This window comes from Pagrus pagrus, assembly GCF_965226575.1.
Source record: "Pagrus pagrus genome assembly, chromosome: 19".
NCBI classification, from domain to species: domain Eukaryota; kingdom Metazoa; phylum Chordata; class Actinopteri; order Spariformes; family Sparidae; genus Pagrus; species Pagrus pagrus.
In genome coordinates this window covers 11408435-11428481 of record NC_140203.1, presented here as the reverse complement: position 1 = coordinate 11428481, position 20047 = coordinate 11408435, and the positions used below count along the sequence as shown (strand labels likewise).

The window sequence follows — 20047 nt, the reverse complement described above, 5'->3', positions numbered from 1 at the left end:
TGTTTGTAGGTTGAACGAGCCCACCAGGTAGCCATGGTCCTGGACCCACAGCTCAAGCTGCGTTCAGTGCCAGCCTACCAGCATGAAGACATAATCTCTCGTGCATGCGAAATGGCCGCCGACTCCAGGGATGGAGGCATGACTGGTGGTGGAGGTTCAGGTGGCGACGACCGGGACACCGACGGCCCACCAACCCCTAAAATAAGCCGCATAGAGGGAGGGGGAAACAACGGCAGCACCTCAAGGGGGACCAACACAGTGTCAGGTAACGACGACAGTCAGAGCCAAGTCAGACAAGAGATTTTTCAGTACTTGGCTGAGCCTCTTCTTCAAGGCACACCTGACCTCTTCCAGTACTGGAGCTCAGCAGTGAGCGATAAGTTTCCCAAGCTCGCTCGCCTGGCACTGTGGCTGCTCGCTGTGCCTGCTGTGGGCATACGCAGCGAGTGTGTGACTGTGTGTGAGCAGAGCCTGGCTATGAAGAGGAAGCAGCAGGTCACCGCTGAGGAGATGAACAAACTCATTTTCCTTCGCGCCAACATGGGCTAGGAGAGAAACCTAATCAACCCTAACCAACCAAACCTTCACCTCCAACCAATGACTTAAGACTATTATTTATATACTGTAGGTTTAGACCAACTGTAAACTTAAATGTGTATGGACATTAAATACTTCTCAAGACAAATATTTACAGGAAACTCACATTGTACAGGTTGCAAACACCCATAAAACAATACGGCTTATTACATATTTTATACAGAGAAAGGACTGTTGTAAAGTACTGTGGACAACATGTAGGGGTGGAACGGTAACTCTCAAAAGATTGTCCTGTTTGGTACGCCACCCTCGGTATGGGCTGCACACTTAAACAGGACGAGTCTCAGTCTTATCACGGCCAGTGATTTGAATTAATCCAGCCTAATGACTAAACTGCTCAAAGGCTACAATGCTGTTATTCTCACTGGACGGCAACATTTTCAGGTAAAGTCAGCTTTCACTGCTTGAAACTACTGTCACAGACCTCTGAAAAGAATCCCACTAGATTATCCAAGATGTCCGAGAGAAAGATTTCATTTCACTTAATTGTTATTATACAGGAACAAATTAGAAGTAACATGAAACAGGTGGCTGTTAAAGCAGTCAGTAGCATGTACAGTATGTCGGAAGTTGATCACTTCCATTGGTGTGTGACAAGAAATTCAAGTGGTGAATCCTCACTGCCATTGCACCTCTGACAATTAAGTGTAGTAGGTTTATGATTTGCTTTCCTGCATAGCTGAAATTTATATTTTGCAGCATAATCAGCCACAGGAGACAGTCAGGTTAACTGAGCGTAAAATCATTGCAGCCAAATCGACGGCTGCTTCAGTGGCCTAAAAAAAAGTGTAGCTGTGGATCATTTGCTTGCACTGAGCTGCATGCATATTTCATTTAAAAGGGTGAAAAACAGCTGATGAAACATTAATGACGATACGATGCTTTCCTCTTTGTTTATGTTAAAATTTGTGGAAAAAAAAGGTCATCCAATGGTTTATCTTTCCAAATGTAACTCAATGGGTCTCGATGCTAGAAATGCAAGTCAAATGGTTAGACTTGCACAGAAGGGCCAGTATCATGAGGTTCATTTGGGGAGAGAAAAAAAAAAATCAAGCTTTTGGTTGAGCTTTGTTAACAAATTTGTTTTTCCTTCCACATACAAAGAGGACAGCCTCATATCTAGTATCCTCGATTTCATTCAGCCTTACTATACCACAGCTGGATTGCACCACCAGGAAATTAAACAACATGCTGGATAAATACATCCTGCGTTATCCTTTAATACCTGATGGTACAACCCAGCTTGTAGGTCAGTAACAACACAATAATGAAATCTAGAGGCCATTTTGTCTGCTAGTTTCCAGTGCTGGTAATTCAGGAAAGTCACATCAGTCAGCTCTGTGAAAGGAGACACCTACAGTCGGCTATAAGTTGCCCTCAGATAAGCAGCAGTAATGTTATTAGCCATCAGTTTGGTAAGCTCATAGGCAAGGATTTAATTCATATTGCATAAATCCTTGTGTGGTTGCCCACTAAGAGTGTGTGTGTATGTGTGTGTATTATTTTTTTTTAGAGCTTATTTAGTAAAGACTCGTTCATAGGAAAGTTATTATTATTTTATTTATTCTTCTTTCCTCATTTATCATTCTAATATAACCATTGTCTTCCTTGTGTAAGCTACAAATTTCCATTTTCAAGGCAATAAGCTTTATCTTAGGGCATAGTTTCCAACTCTCTCTGCTACAAAATGACTGTTCCCATGACGCTTCTACACTTAATTATTGATAATAAATTATTTTCTGTTTGTGAAATCAACGGGATTTTCTCAGGAATGAGTGCACCCGCGCAGGCACCGCCACTTTTCTCCTCACTGTACCGAAACACACACCAAACTGTGACCTCAATGCCGAGGTATGTGCTGAACCGTGACTTTTGTGAAACGTTCCACCCCGAGCACAGTTAGTGCCATTTGCAACAAACGAAAGAAAAAAGAAAAAAAAATGGATCACTGAGGGTTTATTTTTTTCAGGATGAAGCGAATTCTGCCAGTACATTCACTAAAGTCGACACATACATGCATACTAATGAAGTCAAGTTATTTATTTTTTTATGAATTCTACTATACATTTACTCAAGCTGATACCTCCTCAAATGACTTGGATGAATGGAAGTTATACTGTAAATTTGTTTGTTGCCTTTGGTACTAATTAGTCAAGTACTAGTTTGTCATCTCTGTTTTTGGGCCTTAAGTCTCTTTCATGCGACCACCTTAAACCCTACAGAAAGAACCAACATCATGCCTTTCTTTGCTGTTAAATGGCCTTCTTTTCACCATCTTTTTCTAAAGCTTGTAGTTTTTTTCTTTCTTTTCTCTCTCACTCAAATAGACTCAAAGGGACTTATGGCTGATGGTCGGAAACACTGTCCTCTAGTGGACTGTTTAATGTCATGGAAAACTGTGTTATTTGACAAGTAGCTTTATTCCAAAGTTCCCACTTTTTTTAGAAAGGTTGAGTTGAACACATATGCTTTTTGGAATCACCCCTTGTTTTCTATAACAAGTCAGGAATAATTTAACAATAACACACCCAAGCACAAGTTCCACTGTATAAACTTATACTGAATAGACTCAGTAGTAGATTACAAACCACATTAGCAGGGTCATGCCAGAGCAGGTAGATATACTATTACTCATAATGTGGTATGAGACTCTCATTTGTATTTCTTTTATTGTAATATTTGTGATGCAGTTTAAATATATATTGTCTTTTGATCCTAAATGGTGCAGTACAATACACATGAAACAACAGGGAATGTCTCTACCTGCTTGGCCAGAACTATCAGTTTTCATTTTTTGCCAGAGGCTGCATCATCTACTCCGTATTCAAATATCAAACACCAACAGTTATAATTGAAATACCTAATCCCACTATCAACAGTCTAACAAACCATTTCTATCTCTTTATGCCATGTTTTCCAGCTTTAACCCCCAGTACAAGTTAAGGTACGGTCACATTAGACTTCTGCCCGACCCACATTCACTCCGTCTCTGATTAATCTCTACCGAAGCCTGTATGTTTCAGTGTGATTTTCATGGGTCAGAGTTCACCTATTGTTCAACTTTGACCTCACAGATTTGCCTGGATAACCTACAGGAACACTGATTGAACTGTACTTGGAAATGTAGATCTCACTGTTGTAGCCCTGTGGCAATGTAGTTTAAAGGTGCAGTTTGTAAAGATCGGCCCACCTGTCAAATGTTGCTCCAAGCAAACGGGGCAGCATATCACCAGATAACCAGCTGCTGCTCACTACACTCTTTGCTGTTAACTAGCAGTATGGATGTGTCATGATTATGGAATATTCAAATAATCGTTTAATTGGAAAAATTCTAATGGTTCGTTTAGCCCTGGTTGTCCATTGTTTTTCCTTTGTCTTCGGCTGGTAATAACACGGTACTACCAGGTATTGCGTCGTTATAGGCCTTGTAGAATCGTTTTATTATTACCAGGCTCTGGTAAAGCGTGTGTAGCGCTGCCTTTTCCACACGAGGTCAGTATATATGCTACAGTACATACAAACAGTCGATCTTTGAATAATGGAATAATTGCCAAATAGTTCTGTTGACTATTGGATAGCATTTTTGCCTGAAACAACCGTCCCAACTAGTTAGCTCTGTAAGCTGTGCAGCTTGTTGTACGGTTGTATGTTCTGTTAAACAAGAAAAAAATAGGTGTTGAAAGGAAACGTGCTTTCTTCACATTTTGTGAGTCTATTTTGTTTATTAATCAGACTAATTAGACTAAAAAAAGCTAAGAGAGCTTGTGAACAGAGCAAACTTGCCGCATACATCTCCCAGCTGAAACTACATTGGGCTATACTACCAGACTATAACCTTTTGAGGTGGTGATGGGGCTAGCTGGTTAGCATGCTAACTCTAGTAGACATCTCTGCAGCACAATACATACTAAACATAAACATTTCTTCAAAGTCTGTTGCTATTGTAAGTTCATTTTATGAATCTAACTATAATGTTGGCCGTACCTTACACATTGCACCTTTAACACGAGGCTAATGTGACTGTACCTTTTTTAAGGTTGCAAGGACACAGGAAGTAAGAAGACAGTAAACTGCACGTGGGAAATTATAGGGCATCTCAGTGAATGGTCTCAAGTGTCATGGTCTCACTAGGATGAGAATCTTTTTAAGTCTACCTGAACGCAGTCGAGTCAACTTTTATTTTCAAAGCGTTAATTGTCTCCGTCAGTTAAAAGTGAATGGCTCTGCATTGCAAACTGTATAACGTGTTGTAATAGACTCCTTACCTCCAGTAACCTCCAGCTTTGACTTTTTCGTACACGCTTTTCTCTCCTTGAAGAGTAGCTTAACACCAGGCTGAAAAGCACAGCTGCTGCCCTCTCAGACTGCTGGGTGTGGTGCAACAGAGCAGTTGTGCTTCGTTGTACCTGTATCCACACCCAACAGTGATGTCATGGGGTCTTTCAATACACCTGTAAGTCATGCAGCCAGGTGGAAATCCGCAAATTTAACATTTTCAGAGGGTGTTAAGTTATAATGTATTGGGTTCTTTTTTTCATTAACGTTCTTGAAAGGATTTATTTTGTTTGGGTTCGTTTTGTTATCCAACTGTTTTAATAGTTTGTCTGTTTTCCCTCTGTAAGACTTGGGGAGAGTGACTTGACTCAGTGTAAGCAAGACAGACGTTTTTTTTTTTTTGCATTGTGATGATTTGCATTCCTGAAATCAATATGTATACTGCTGTTTCAAACTGATTTATGTCACACATTTATATTTTGGTAACCAGAAAAGAAAAGAAATTGCTGTAAAATATATTTTAAATTTAATTTTCTAAGCACCAATCTAATGTTTTACCTCAGTACTCAGAAGGTAATGTTGTAATTTAAAAAAAATTGGGAAATGAGCTGAGCATACAACAGTTAGCTTTGATCAAGATATAGTCAAATTACTGTACATTGGTTATGTGGTTTTAGAGGCGATCCCCGACTGAAACTGATGAAGGGATTTTTCTTACAGTTTTTAAATAAGTATTTTAACTAGAATACGCTCTGGGACAAAATGCCATTGTTGACGTAATGATGTCAACTTGATTTTACATAGAAATAGCATTCTTTTTGTTGATTTAAATGAGAATTATATCTAAGATATGCATGCTTTTAATAAGAGTACTGATATATAAAGTTAGAGCCAACATGATTCACTTGCATCTGTTGACAAACACTGGCTTACGAGTAGACGTTACCTTAAGACACTCTATCAAGAGTCAGATGAGCAACCTGGACTGAGTCTGAACCTTTCGAGGTGGGAGTAGCGATGCTGATCATGGGTTGGTGTTTATGGGTTGACATCATCCATTTTCAGAGGATGTATTATGTAAATACAAGAGAACTGCTGTTTTTATGCCACAAGGGGGAGCCTTCATTTCAGAGATACAGTAGGGAACACCAATAACATTATACCTCTATTTTCTACAGTAGCATTTCAAAAGGTTTTGATATAATAGAAAACTCAACTTAGATACTGGTATTAGAAAATTGAACTCAGCTGTAAGTTTTATTTTGTTTCAGGATTTTAACTTATTCAGATAATAATTGTAAAATATGGTATAAGAATGCTAACATGGAGCTCTGTTCTGTTTTAACTATGGATTATAGTCTGTATTATCAATTCAGGTTAAGAAACTAGTGTTGCTTTCATCCTATTTTACAGGCATTACTTCCTTTTATACTCTGCTAAAATGCAAAAAAAAAAAAAAACGTGTTTGATTCTATTCTTTTTTATCGCACTTTGGCAGCAGATTCCTGTGTAGCTTCAGATCTGAGTTGTCTTATTAGTAAGCCTAATTTATACTTTTGTAGCAACACTATTTTTATATAATGGCAAAGAAAGGGTTCAGTGTCTTTTTTTTTTTTTTTTTTGGTTTGTTTTTTTTCCTGTGTCATATGTGGCAGCGCTGTTCAATGTTTCTTGAATACATTACCCACTGTAGTATGTGATGTGTGAATAAACTCCAAATCTGTCAAACTGTGGTGTTTGATTGCTGTCTGTGGATGTGTGTGAGGAGGACTGAGAGCGACCGGGGAAGTATTTTAATGCTGTAAAGTACAGTTTTATCCCTGCTGAGTAGTGCTCAAGGGTTAGACTGAAACTCCCTTTGCCCTAATTTCAGATGAAAGATGGAAAAAAGTTTATTTTTAAGTCGAAGGGAGAAAAAAAACATTTAGAAAACCTGCCTCTGAAGTCAGTGATGGAATGTAACTAAGTACATTTGCTCAAGTACTGTACCACTCCACTACAACTATTGTACTTTTTACTCTACTACTTATTTGCTCATTTTAGTTACTAGTTACTTTGCACGCTGCATCAGAGCCAAAGCAGAACATTTTTGAATTAATTTATCTTCAGTCGGACTTAAAAAAAACCCCCAAAAGATTCTGATAATCAGAAAAATGCTGAATATCAGATCTGATAATTGGCCTGATCAATAACACCAAGTCAACACTGAGTATACAGTTTGTACATACATGTTAATGAATGTTGCACTTTCAATACTTAAGTACAGTTATTGCCAGAAAGTTACTTTAAATACTTAAGTACATGTAATACCAGATACTTTAAGACTTTTACTCAGTTGTACCAAAGTAATATTCAAACACCATTTCTTTACTTTTACTCAAACATGACTTTTGGGTATTTTTTACTACACTGTCTGAATTTATGAATCAAGAGAGCCTGGGAAATATTTGACTGTCTTCCTGTAGAAACGAGGCTGGTTGCTTATTTTCAGTATGAATGAGGACTCCCACCCCCAGAGAAATGAGGCAGAGCTTTCCACAGTGGCTGAGAGGGAGAGACGGAGGGCCTCAAACACATGTAGAGGGGGAAAGAGGCCCTATATAAGGGCAGAGCGATTGAAGACTCGCACATGGGCAGCGGCTACACAGAGGCTGCTCAGAGGTGCGTGCAAGGGTTCCCCAGGGGCTACGGATAGGGCAAAAGAGCGAGGGAGTGAGACAGAAAAGAGGGGAAAGAGCGAGCAAGTGTTCATCACAGCCTGCTGTCTGTCTTTCTCCCCTCCTTTCGCACCCGGGTCAGTCGGCCCCCAAGGTGCAGCAGTCTGCAGCCATGCAGAAAACACCCGCACTCTTGTCTCCTCCGCTGCTCCTAAGCACAGGGGCTGCCTACCAAAGCCTAATTTGCAGCACATGCGTCCAAGTTTGCCCCACCACCACCACCACCAACAACAACCCCCTCACACACACACACACACACACACACACACACACACACACACACACACACACACACACACACACACACACACACAATACGACCTCTTCCCTTCCTCCACACCCCACTGCTGAAGGTGACGTTTTTCCACAGGCTATTACTACAGTGACATGCTAAGTTTGTTTTTGCTTACGGCACAGAGTGTTTGCGTGTTGGCCGGCCCCTGGTTTTTTTTTTTTGGTGGGCTAATTTAGAAAAGCAAAATGTGGGGAAAACAAGCCGCCAATTGCTTCCGTTTCAAGGAAAAGTTGCAGATCAGCTCTTTTCTCAAGGAAAGTAAGGAGGAGTGTGTGGGACTGAAGAGTCTGGAAGCAGAAAACATGCAGCTGTTTCTTTGTACTGGAAGACATTGTTCAAGTTTTAAAATTATGATTTTGGGCCTTTGGCTGCATTGGAAGAGTGAGAAATGCAGCAGCAGCTGAATATAAAGGGGGGTTCCCTCTGTGTACTCGTATCTGACCACTAGGTGGCAGTATCTGGCTTTTTATCAGCTACAGTGTGTACACAGTAAGTGCACCACTACAGAATAATAGAAATAATAGCGACACTACAGAAGTGAACGTAGATTGAGGACCAAAAATCAGACATTAGGTAATTTATGATTGCATTATATTGCACTGACGTAGCGTTTAAACACAGACATGCTGTCGAGCTCCAGGTAACCCAGGTAAGACCAAGACAGAAGCCCATACAATGATTTGCTTTTAATGCTCGTGTTTATGAGGTTATTCAATAAATTTACTACAGTTAGACAGTCATCCAACTCCACCTCAAAAATGAAAGAAGGGAGATAAGTTTGAGCTAATTTGGGATGTTTTTTTCAGGCATTTTGGAAAGCACTGCTGAATAGGGACTACAGTATGAGAGAAAGGGGGCATGACATGCAGCAAAGGGGCACGAGTTAGCTTTGAACCCTGGCTCGCTCAGGTGAGGACACAGCCTCTGTACACAGACTGCATGCTTTACCAACTGAGCTACTGGGTCACCTCACACTTGAGCTTTTTGATCTGGAGGATTTGTGTGTTTTTGGACAGAGAGGAATCAAGTGCACCTAATGAAATTCTCTGACTGCAAAAAAACAGACACAGAGTCAAGTTGATTGCCATAAATCAATGAGCTACTATACACCTACGCAGTTCACCTCCCTTCAGGTTCACCATCTGCACCGTTACACGTCAACTGTTTTTTTCTCATGCCGACCCATTCAAAAAGGATTCAGATCCTATAGCTGATTGTTTTTGCTTTTCCCAGTAAGACACATGTCGCCGTCCAGCTACATTTACAGTAACTGAGAAAGTTCTGCAGACTTCCCTCTGCCCTTGGCTGTTACACAACCAAAAGAGAGGCATCCAGGTTTCCTTTTCCAAGCCCAAATTGGGCGGTGCCATGTAGCCTTGCTCCCACCTCTGGCATTGACAAGGTTGGCACCTTCACCCCTGCCCAACCAATGGCCATCACAGCTGTCCCGACTTGTCTGCTCAGTGAGCACTGTAGGGACACGGAAGGACAGGCGGAAGGAAGTGTTCACATCCTCCTCTCCCTGTCCTGTATGGAGGACCCGGTGGCACCGGCACTGTAGTTTCTCCTGCTCAGCAGGTGCTGACTTTTATCAGTAGTGACATGAATGTACAGAACTGCCAAGGCGCATCCTCCCAGTTGCTGTCAGGTGTCGTTCCCGCTAACACTCCACCTAGCCCCTGACCTCACAGGCACCCGGTGTGCCTGTCTGTTCGCCTGCCTCTGCTCCTTCTGCACACCTGCGCATATGTACGCACACACGCACATCATACACTGACTCAGATTAAAATCTGTTCCCACAGTAGGCCTAAAAGATTGACTTTACCTCTCATGCACCTCTCAGAGTACCTGGCTCTGCCCAAAGCCACCTATGATACAACATGATGTAAAGCATACAATGACGCCTTCGCTCACACACATGATGATTGTCCAGGTGTTTTTTGCACACCTCACATGTTCCAGCTCACAGGTGCCGGCAACATCCTCCCTGAAACAAAGAGCACACAGTCTGCGAGGCTCGCGATGAGGAATTTCACTGGCCATTACAGTAGGCAGAGCAGCATTTGAATATTTCATATCTAAGTCAGAGTTATGAGATGACGCAGAAGTGTGAAAATATGATGTTTGACTCTTGGCTTGAGAAAGGCAAGTGTGGTCACTGTGAAAAAGGAGGTCAAGGTTAAATTTGCTCTGTGGATATAAATAGCCCTTCAGTGATGTCCCCCTGATCTCACCGTTATTATTTATTCATCGTCGTCATGATCTGGGGAGCACATCCAGCCCTCACCATGCAATTTCAGACAGCTGAAGACAATGACAAGAGGAGGACACATATCCAAACCTGAATTTTAGACGTTTACATGAAGCCCATTTATTCTGGGGTTCAGTGAAACAGGCCTATTTCTTATGTGCAAAAAACGTAATTGCCCTTTCGTTAAACTGCCACAGTCAGGACTGCTGACGCTGGTCTTTACAAACACCGTTGTTTGCCAGGGCATATCACTGTTTCTGTTACCGACCCGACTCTGCCTTTTGTTAAGTATTTTTTTTCCTCTACATAATTTCTGTATTCGACAATTACTTCGCACCAAGAGAACCGAAGGCTTGACAAGTAACATTGCACATAGCAGTGAAATTGTGTTATTTGGCTGGGAAATTATTACAAAATGTCACAAGTTGAAAGTAATCAACTCCTCTGTCTTGGCTTATTATACAATCTGTTCCTTCTGCTGCTGTTTTTTTTTTAATTTTCTTTTTTGCTCCCCTGGTTTGTCTCTCCTATGTAGCGTCTGCACAGTTTTCAGCTGCTCGATCAGTTCACCATCTGCTGCACCTTTTCAAACTTCTTTCCCTGAAAATGAGTTGTTAGACACGTCCCTCGGGCTGTGTTGACAGCTCACTAGAGTAAAACATTTAACATGTCGAGAGTTAAACGAGAGGATTGATACCACTCTCATGTGTGTCGATTACATATAAGGCCAGGTCCAGCAGTCTTTAGCTTATTTTAGCTTAGCTTAGCTTAGCATACAGACTGGATGTATGGGGAAGAAGCTAGCCTGGCTCCAAATCTAAAAAATAAAAAGATGTCAGTTTTTGTTTTGTTTTTTTAATGTTTGGTCAGAGCTACGCCAGCTATTTCCTCCCACTACAAGTCTTTGCGCTAAACTAAGCTAAGCTAAGCTAAGCTAAGCTACACTTAGCTGTCATTTAAGATCCAGCCTTATATTTGACATACAGATGTGATATCAAACATCTCATCTAACTGTCTTACTTGTTATTTCCGCTGTGTGTCAACTGGCTGGATTTTATGATTCGTGATTGTATGGTTCACTCTCATATGTCTTTAAAATTTGAAGCTAGGACCAGCAGTCTTTTAGCCTAGCTTAGCATACGGATTGGAAGCAGGGGTAAGCAGTTAGCTCCAAAGCTCACAGATTAGCATGTTATATCTCTTTTGTTTTATCTGTACAAAAGCAGAAGTATGTACATGACAATTTGCAGTTTCACGGATAGTTATCTTACAAAACTTTTTCTCGGTTGAGCGCAGCGCAGAGTCCAGGGAAAGTCACCGCCTCCGGCAAAGAAATAGTCACATAGCACCCGCCCATTTAGAGGCAATGGTAGGAAGATTCCCCTGCTTGAAGTCTTTATGCTGAGCTAAGCTAACTTTCTCCTAGATGTAGCTTTGTATTTAGCATACAGGCTTGAAATTGGTATTAAATACCCACATTGTTTCAACTGGCAGTATTTTATGATTCATGATTTGATGTTTCATGTCTTGTTTGTATTTATTTTATTTTAAATCTCGAAACGTGAATGAATCAGGTAAAATAGAGGACTTAAATAGAGCAGATAAAGAGTCTGGTGGTCCATTCACATTTCAATTTAAAGTTAATTTTAATTTTGATACGGTTGGTTGATATGTTTAACGTTTTTATCTTTTCTAATGAATCATAATTGAAGCATTTGTGTTATTTGATCTGGAGCTAATAGAGTAGTGAGGTGAAAGTAGTTTTGTGAGTTCCTCCTTCTGGCAGTGGCAACATCATCGTTAACGTACACTGTCCCGCCTGATTTTAGAGCATTCAAATTGTATTACAAACCTTTTAAATCTGTTTTATCGCTGCATGTCATGACCATGTTGTTAGGATATTGCCCATAGTTTTAAAGGAATTATCTTTTACCACAGACCAGCCCAGGCCGCCTCGCTCTTTATGCTTGGCTGTCCGCCAACTAATGTCATGTGAGGCGTCGCTCCGGAGCTGAGGTAAAGAAAGTACATTTTTAATGATTTAGCATCAGCAGCGCCTTTCTATTCTATATTCCATCATCTCATTTCCATGATTTGTAACTACTTGGTGGCTGGAATGATTCCTTGGGGAAAATAATTCCTTGGCACAGAAGCAGACACTCAATTGAAAATACACACTGGGCAATTTTAATTTGAGAGGATACTGAAAAATGACCCATTTATTAAGCCTGTTTGATAATCAAAGCTAATGGATCATTTCAATTTTCTTAACTCTGCATCTGCTAAAAGGAAATGAGAAGAGACTGCCTGTGTCTGGTAATTTGGATGTATGGAATAAGGTGATTTATAATTAAATGGAAGTGTGCGTTTTGTAATCGTAAAGCTTAATTGTTTGAGTTATTTTGTAGAAAGCAGGGTTTTTTTCCACTGTAGGGATTTGAGATGAACATATATTAACCCCCTTTTTTTAAATTATTGCTACCACTAAAGCACTAAAGAAGACAAAGATGACCAGTGTAAATGTATGTGTGTGTGTTATTGCCATGAGGAACTGATCACCATGCAGCCACACATCTAAATCTCCCACAAGGTGTCTCAGATGTGGAGCAAACACAGAGGGACCCCAGGGGCATTACAGGTGCATCATGATGACGCACACCACTCATCAATGTCCTAGTCCTTGACAATGTCATTCTTAAACTGAGAAAAAAAAAAAAAAAGCAGCTTCTGGGATTTGTTCAGCGAGGCAGGCTGGTTTACATTCTCCCTTTCTCTTACTCCTCCTAATTCTTTCTGGCATTCTTGTCCCTCTCACTCCTTTGTTTTGACGGAAGCCGGCATCTTATTGGTGGAGGCGGAAAGACAAGTTGATTGATCAGGCCGGGGGGTATTGATCAAGCTGATCCTCTGCCGTGACCCTTGACCTTCTGATTGACAGCAGCGCCTATAATGAGGCCTCAGGACAGAGAGCATAGGATAGGGGGTTTTGGGGAAGGGCATCTGTGGGGAAAAAAGAAACCCAAGGGGATGGGTAGCGTACGCACACACACAGCCCGGCTCAATCAACTTGGTGCCATTGTTACATCGCGGTGCCCTCGATAACCCCAATTTGCATAATCGGCTTTTGCATTGTTTGGCCCAGACACATTAAGGTGCGGCATTGCATTGTTGACTGCGAATCAGCACGTGCTCATTGTTTGCTCATCTCAGTGTAGCATTATGCATTGTTTACTTATGCTGCAGCATGTGTTTTCCTGCTTACTGACTAAACGCATTATGTTTCCTTTCCCGGCCCGAGTAAAACATACATTACGTCTTACGCGACACAGTGTGTCTACAACAAGCACAAACCGCGCTGTTTACGCACCCCGCGAGCCTCTTCGAATTATTTACGACACACCCAAACAGAACAAGGTATATGTGTTCCTTACAAAGGCTACTGCACTTCGTTAATGTTGTTTACCAACGCATTCTAGACATTCCTGACATTTTTCTCTTGGTTATAGTCACCTAAAGACTCTTTGAGACATTCACATTTTGGTTTCAAAATGTCTTTCCACGTCTGCTCTCAGGTAAAAACACGCCTCCATCCGCTGTGAGCAATCCGCTCTTACAGGTAAACACAAGCGTGCGCGCTCGTTCACATAGCACAGTTCAGTACAGAGCCGTGACCCTGGCGCCGCTCTATGAGTCCTATTCTTCATAAGCATTCAGCTCATACTGTAGTTTTGCTTTGATTGTTCGCATGAGTGCAAACATGGCGTGCCAGCGAAAACACACAACCTCAAAGACGTTGAGCAACCGAGGCTTGGTTGTATTAATAAAGAGAAAACTTTAATAGGTGTGAAGCTTTGATATGTGCTCACAAAGGATGCTTGAGAGAATGTTGACTTTGTTGAACTTGTGTAGGGCTACTCCAACTCTTGACGGCCGTTGATTTAGTTTGAGTCATTTTTGCCCCTATTGCAACTATTACTTTCTGCTTCCCATATATTGCAGACGGAACAGCAAACCAGCAGGACATCCTGTGCTCTCTCTGATGATTCCCTTCTGTTTGTCACTATATTAGGTCACCGTGCACGATGCGATGACCTCCTGACCTCCATGTTGCAGGTGTTTTGTTTGGATGAATCGTATTGTGCCGTGGCAAGCTCCGCAGAAGTTTCAAACCAGTTAAACTGCAGTGACAGTTGTTATCTGCATATCTTTCATCTGTAATGTTTGAGGTTTTTCTCCCCTTCGTGCTTCACAGCGTTGCCGCTGCTCTGTGGTCACCGCTGTCAAATTTGATTCATCCCCCAAGAGCCTCATGTGCAGCCTTGTGCAGTCAGTGTGCAAGTGCACACAGTAATTTGATGAAGTTTTCAGATCGTTGAAAATGATCTAATAGTTGGACATCAAAAATTAAAGTCTTTTCTTGAATTTTTTACGACCATTCTTACAACCGCTAACTCCAGATTTGACATAATCTGTTAAAGCTATTAGTCTTTGTGCTCAAAAAGAGAGTAAGTTGAAGTAAGTTCAGTATTCACTCTCCTTTAACCAACTCCTGAGGGAAATCAAAGACCTTATGCCTCTTTAACTTGCTAAATGCTCCAATAAGTTCACGAGCTAGTTGCTAACAGTATCTGTCTGTCTTGTGCTGGGTAGGAAGCATGCAGTGGGCTTATCAGAGCTTTTTTGTGGGGCTTAAACCCCCAAAAATAAGTAGAAAGACCAAATGGCAACCTCCAGAAGTGCAGAAAACTGCAGTTCCTTGAATGGCCACCTGAAGGTTGCTCCACAAGCGAGTCGATCCCCATAACAGCCCAGCAGAAATAAACATCTTGAAAGCCTGGTACAAAAAACTGTTTCACTCTCTGTATGTTATTTTCCCTGTTCGTGACAACTGCAGATTCAAAGATAATCACAACTAAGGGAATGGCCATTTTGAGTGACAGCTAACCGCAGGCTAGCTCGGCTTGGCTTCACCTCAGCTAATTCCAGTCACTGAACTCGGACTCTCGGTCGTGTTTGTGGTGTTGGTGCCTCTTTGGTGAATTTTTCATGCAAATATCAGACAAATATTATGGCATACTGCGCGGTCAATTGTACCAACGGACCGTCCAAGAAGTCTGTGGGAGCCAGTCGATGCCAAGATGGAGGCTACGTCCATGTTTTGTACTGTCTATGAGAAAGACCCTATAAACCTCGTGTAGCTGAGGGGGTAAGTTTGTCTCTACAATGCACACAGTCGTTTCATTAGTTGTTAATGTAAAACTTGATCAATCACATGATTTGACTCAGATTGGGATAAGGTTTAAGACACGTTTTACTTACATTGATATAAAAAATGTGGCAGTATCTTCAAGGGGTGCAATTTTTCTAGCAAATCTAAAGGAAACAGTGACTTTCCTTTTTGCACAATTAAGTAAAAATTTCCCCATGGTGTCAGGTTCCCTAATTAGCCTAAATCAAGCCTATGTACATATATTTGACTGTGCAGTAGGTGTTGAAAAGGCATAAGGTGCTTTAATCTGCAGCGCTCCATAAGTCAAAAGGGGTCAGATATACCATAAATAATCATTTTTATGGGTGTATTTTACAATGTGAAAGCCAACACATATAAACTTTGTTTTATGTGCAAGTAAAGGAAGGAGGAGTTTTAGTTCAATGAGTTCAACGTGTGAACGTAATGCTGAAAATTCAGTAGTGACAAACTGGGAATGGCTGCCGCATGAATTTGGTCTTTGCACTCTCTTCCTCAAATCTTTCTTTGCCCTAAAGCAATCCTTTTGGTCACCCTAAATGTTTTTTAATAAGACCGAGCCATTTTTTCTTCCAGTGGGCCATCCGTTCACCTTACCAGACATTTTTCCACTCTTCCTCACCCAGTGGATCAGACTACCTCATGCAAAAACATCCAAAACTCTTCCAAGAAATAATTTCTGTCCTTATTCCTTTCTTGGAAAGCGTGCAATTTCAGCCATCGTTTGGTGAACTGGAGGCCTGCGCCAAATTGTTGTCAGTCCTGGGGGCTTGATGCTTCAACCTGGTTAATACCACTGCAGAAACCACTCTACTTTGTGTTTTTATGGACAAGCGTCACTGCAACTGTATTTCAAGTAGGCCGGCTAATGAGCTTTTTAACCATCTCCATATGGACGTGCTCTAACGTCTAGACGGAGGGGCAGTAGTGGTGGCAAGCGGTGGTGTGCTGACTGTGCCGTACTCTGCTCCCCTGCACACATAATTCTTCCCCACAAGCAGCAGAGTTAAACCGAGGGCAAGCCTTGGTTGCCGTTGGGGACCCATAATGGGTTATTGTTTACCACACAGCTCACAACAGCCGCTAAAATCCAGGATGTGAGGATGATGAGGAACACACTCCTCATGCACATTTACATATATAGACAATGATGTGATGTACAGTGTGGTTCTGTATTTCCTGAGGTGTCTGACTGAAAAATGTAGCTTTAACTTTGGGAGTTAGACTCAGTATTCCTGTTAAACTACTTCATGTACTCGAATTGTACTTTCTAAGGGTGCAATATTTAAGAATTGGGCATTTTTTCATACTCAAAAACAAAATAGGGGGCCCCTATAGAGGGGCTCTATGTAACAATTTGTAGCACTTAACATGCATTAATCACTTTTTTACTGGCGATATGTGAGCGGATTGTAACTTAAGATGAAAAATGAGTCTTTCCCCGTCTCTTGTTTGCCTACAAGCCTGGGGACGGTTTGTCGAAGCTGTCAGAGAGTCTCGACAGTGCAGACATTTGGCATGTAAGGAGGCAACTTTATGTTTCATTAATGTACTGAATAATTTATATAATTTAGCCATTCTTAACCTGGTGCGGCGATAAAATGTGTGGATACATTGACATTCCTTTTATTATTTTGTCATGGCGCCCAAAAACTGACAAATGTGAAAGAGTTGCATTGGAGTAAAGCTTTTAAAAACATGGCCACAGCCAAAGCCTCGGACTCTCTTATGCATGTATTTATTTCATAGTAGTCCGACGAGAGTAACAACAAGACACGGTGACGATCACAGACAAAGCAAGCTGCAACACAATTGAGCTTTCCCAGCTAAGGCTAAGCGAGGACATCGGCAGCTCAGTTTGTCAAATTGATCTACTCATTCACCCACACAGTGTAGTATATGCTGGCAGTAAAGTACATGGCATTGTTTTTTCAACCAACATTTAACTTAAGTACAATGAAGACAAAAAAAAAAAGCTAATGATCTAAAAACCAAATGCAGACAGAGAACTATAGAGAAATTGCGTGTTTCTCTGTCTTCATGGGAATGATTTATATCTGACTGCATGAAATGATACTGTATATGTTGCCTTGGTTAGCCTTGGTGTGCTGTTATATAACTGAATCAGTTGCTGTGTGGTTAAGCATATAGCCAGTCATGCGTATTACTGAAGAAAGTGGTTCCTTTGTGGTACAAGATGCCAAAAGTGAACTAAGGTGATGCTATATCTTGAAGCTACGAATAATCTCAGAGTTTGGTCTCATAAGGGGAAGAAAACCACCTTTTGCTCTGAGGAACAGTTGTAATTTGACAACGAAAATCTGCCTCACAGGTGCAGATAAGTGGACAGATGTAGTCTGACTGGGGTATAGGAAGACAGGATTCTCTGTGGTGAGAAAAGCTCGAGGCAGAGATACAACAGTCACATCCTCTTTCTGTTGCTCCTGTACAGCTGGAAGCTATGACTAATAAATGATGTAGCACTTGGATAAGGGAAGAAGTTTGGGTGGTGGGATAAGGGTGACATGTATAAAAAAAAACAAAGACTAGAATGTAATGTATCTACAGACGGTGATACAAATGCACTTAAGAGAGATGATTCAATCACAGACGTAAAAGTAGGATGCAAGCATGCGCTTGAGTCAACTTCTCCCTGTCCCCTGTGATCTACAAACATCCCTTCTATCTGATTTAAGGTGATTCATTTTGCTACTAAATTGAAGAGTAGACTTCACTAATTCCTCCTGAATAAGATGTAATAACAGACAATTCAGTTTTCATCAACAAAATATGTCATTTTTATCGATTGTACGCATCACAGCAGACAGTAATCTGACTTCTCTCTGCTAGGAATATTTCACGTTTTCTGCCAATACTCTGATTTTGTTTTGATTATCAAACCACAACACATTCTCTATTTTCCAGTGTTCCCATATAGCAGCACGGCCCCGTGTGCAGCTGAACTGGCTGCCCTTCCATGCTAAGCGCATATAAATGACAGCTGTCATACGCATTAGAAAAGATTAAACCCGATTTGCGAACGTATATACATTTTCTGTAATCTTTGCGATATTCTGTTTAAAAGTAACAAACAACACCTCCATCTCATTTAGCGCACGTTGGGAAGTGGTTTCTTTTTTCCTTTTTTTTTTTTTTTTCTTTTTACCAGAAACTGCCTTCATGACAGTTTTCATGGAACCACTAAAAATTCGACCTGGTATGAGTTTGTAGGTAGCACGGGATTATACTCTTAAGGGCTTTAATGGCTATTCTGTAACGGCATTATATTTAGAAAGAGTCCCGTCCACTATTATTAAAATCTATTGTCACTACTGCTTTTATTTTCCTTCCACGTCAAAATTCCCCCATATTTACTGTAAACCTAATCTGCATTATTCTTTAACGTGTCGACATTGTTGACAATTGAGTGTATATCATTTTACTCCACAGATCATCCACACACACGCACACACACACACACACAAAAAATTAAGGCAAAAGCATTTAGGTTTGCACTTTAGAACAGCCACAGTCACAGATTAAGCCGGGTGCATTAATGGATTATAGGACAATGTTTTTTTCCTATTTGACTCGCGCTGCTCCACAGTCACTCGGATGACGTAGTGGGATTATTGTACAATGCTGCAACCACTTTTCTCTAAACAGGAGTGATAGGGAGACATAGCGATGGCAGCATCACCCACGGGAGATAAAGTTTGAGGATGGGCCGCATGCTATTAGAGAAACTTAATATTGTCTCTCTCTTTTTTTTTTTTTACTAAAACATTTTAAGAGCCATCAAATGCCCACATTCTCCTGTTGAATACCAACTTCCTGAGCTCTGAGATCACATAGAGCCATATCAACAAGCTGTTTATTTTTGGACAGCGCAGATGTAATCTCTCTGGGTCAAAAGTGAGTGGCAAGAGAGAGAAAAGCCCAAAAATTGTTTGCATGCATTCAGATAATGAATGGGGATAATCCCGACAGTGTCATCTACTGTTGGAAGTCTATATATTACTCCGTATAAAAGCCACGCGGCTTTTATTTGACATCTAATGGAACGATAGACGTTTGGACATTAGAGGCAATCGTGTGACAGAAAGGTCGGATAACGTGACTCAAATAATTGGTAGTCTCCTGCATTTTCATCTGGGTTACAAAAGAGATTATTGTCATGATTTGTACCGATCACATTGGACGGTGTCAAAGGTCTGCGTTCGTCCAGTGCTGTCTTATTCACTGCTGACCCCTGACTGATCTTGGCGTCATGCCCCTCTGAAAGCGGCGGTTCTACTTTACGGTCTGACTCAGATTTGCAGTGGGATTTGCAGAATTGCACAGGGGCTCCGTGACACGAACCATCACGGGTCATTGGGTTAAGATGGGATGTTGTCTTCCTGGACCATCAAATCCAGGAACAACTGGGAATCAGCCTGTTTAGAAAAAAAAGGAAGAGATATTGTGACGCTCTCCCACCGGCAAATAGTCGAGTCGGGGAGGCACACGGTTTGAACTTTGTGCATGTTGATTGGTCTGTGCCCGGAGGGGTTGGGTGGTGGGTGCAAGGCTATATTAAAACAATTCAGCTCAATCTCCTTGCATAACGGAGGGATGGTGGGTGACCTTTATGTGAACATGTTTCAGAGGGTTTTGTCCCCCCC

General features: G+C 41.3%; 1 protein-coding gene across 13 annotated transcripts in view; it reads left to right on the top strand.

Moving 5' to 3' along the window:
- Window positions 1-6594, top strand: part of znf618 (zinc finger protein 618) — a 36691-nt gene extending 30097 nt beyond the window's left edge. For all 13 annotated transcript variants that reach the window (XM_084383004.1, XM_084383000.1, XM_084382995.1 and 10 more), the window contains one exon: window positions 10-6594. In XM_084383004.1, the coding sequence (XP_084239130.1) occupies window positions 10-549 (540 nt within the window). In that variant the 3' untranslated portion in view covers window positions 550-6594. The remainder of the gene's footprint in view (window positions 1-9) is intronic.
- The last annotated feature ends 13453 nt before the right edge of the window (window positions 6595-20047 follow it).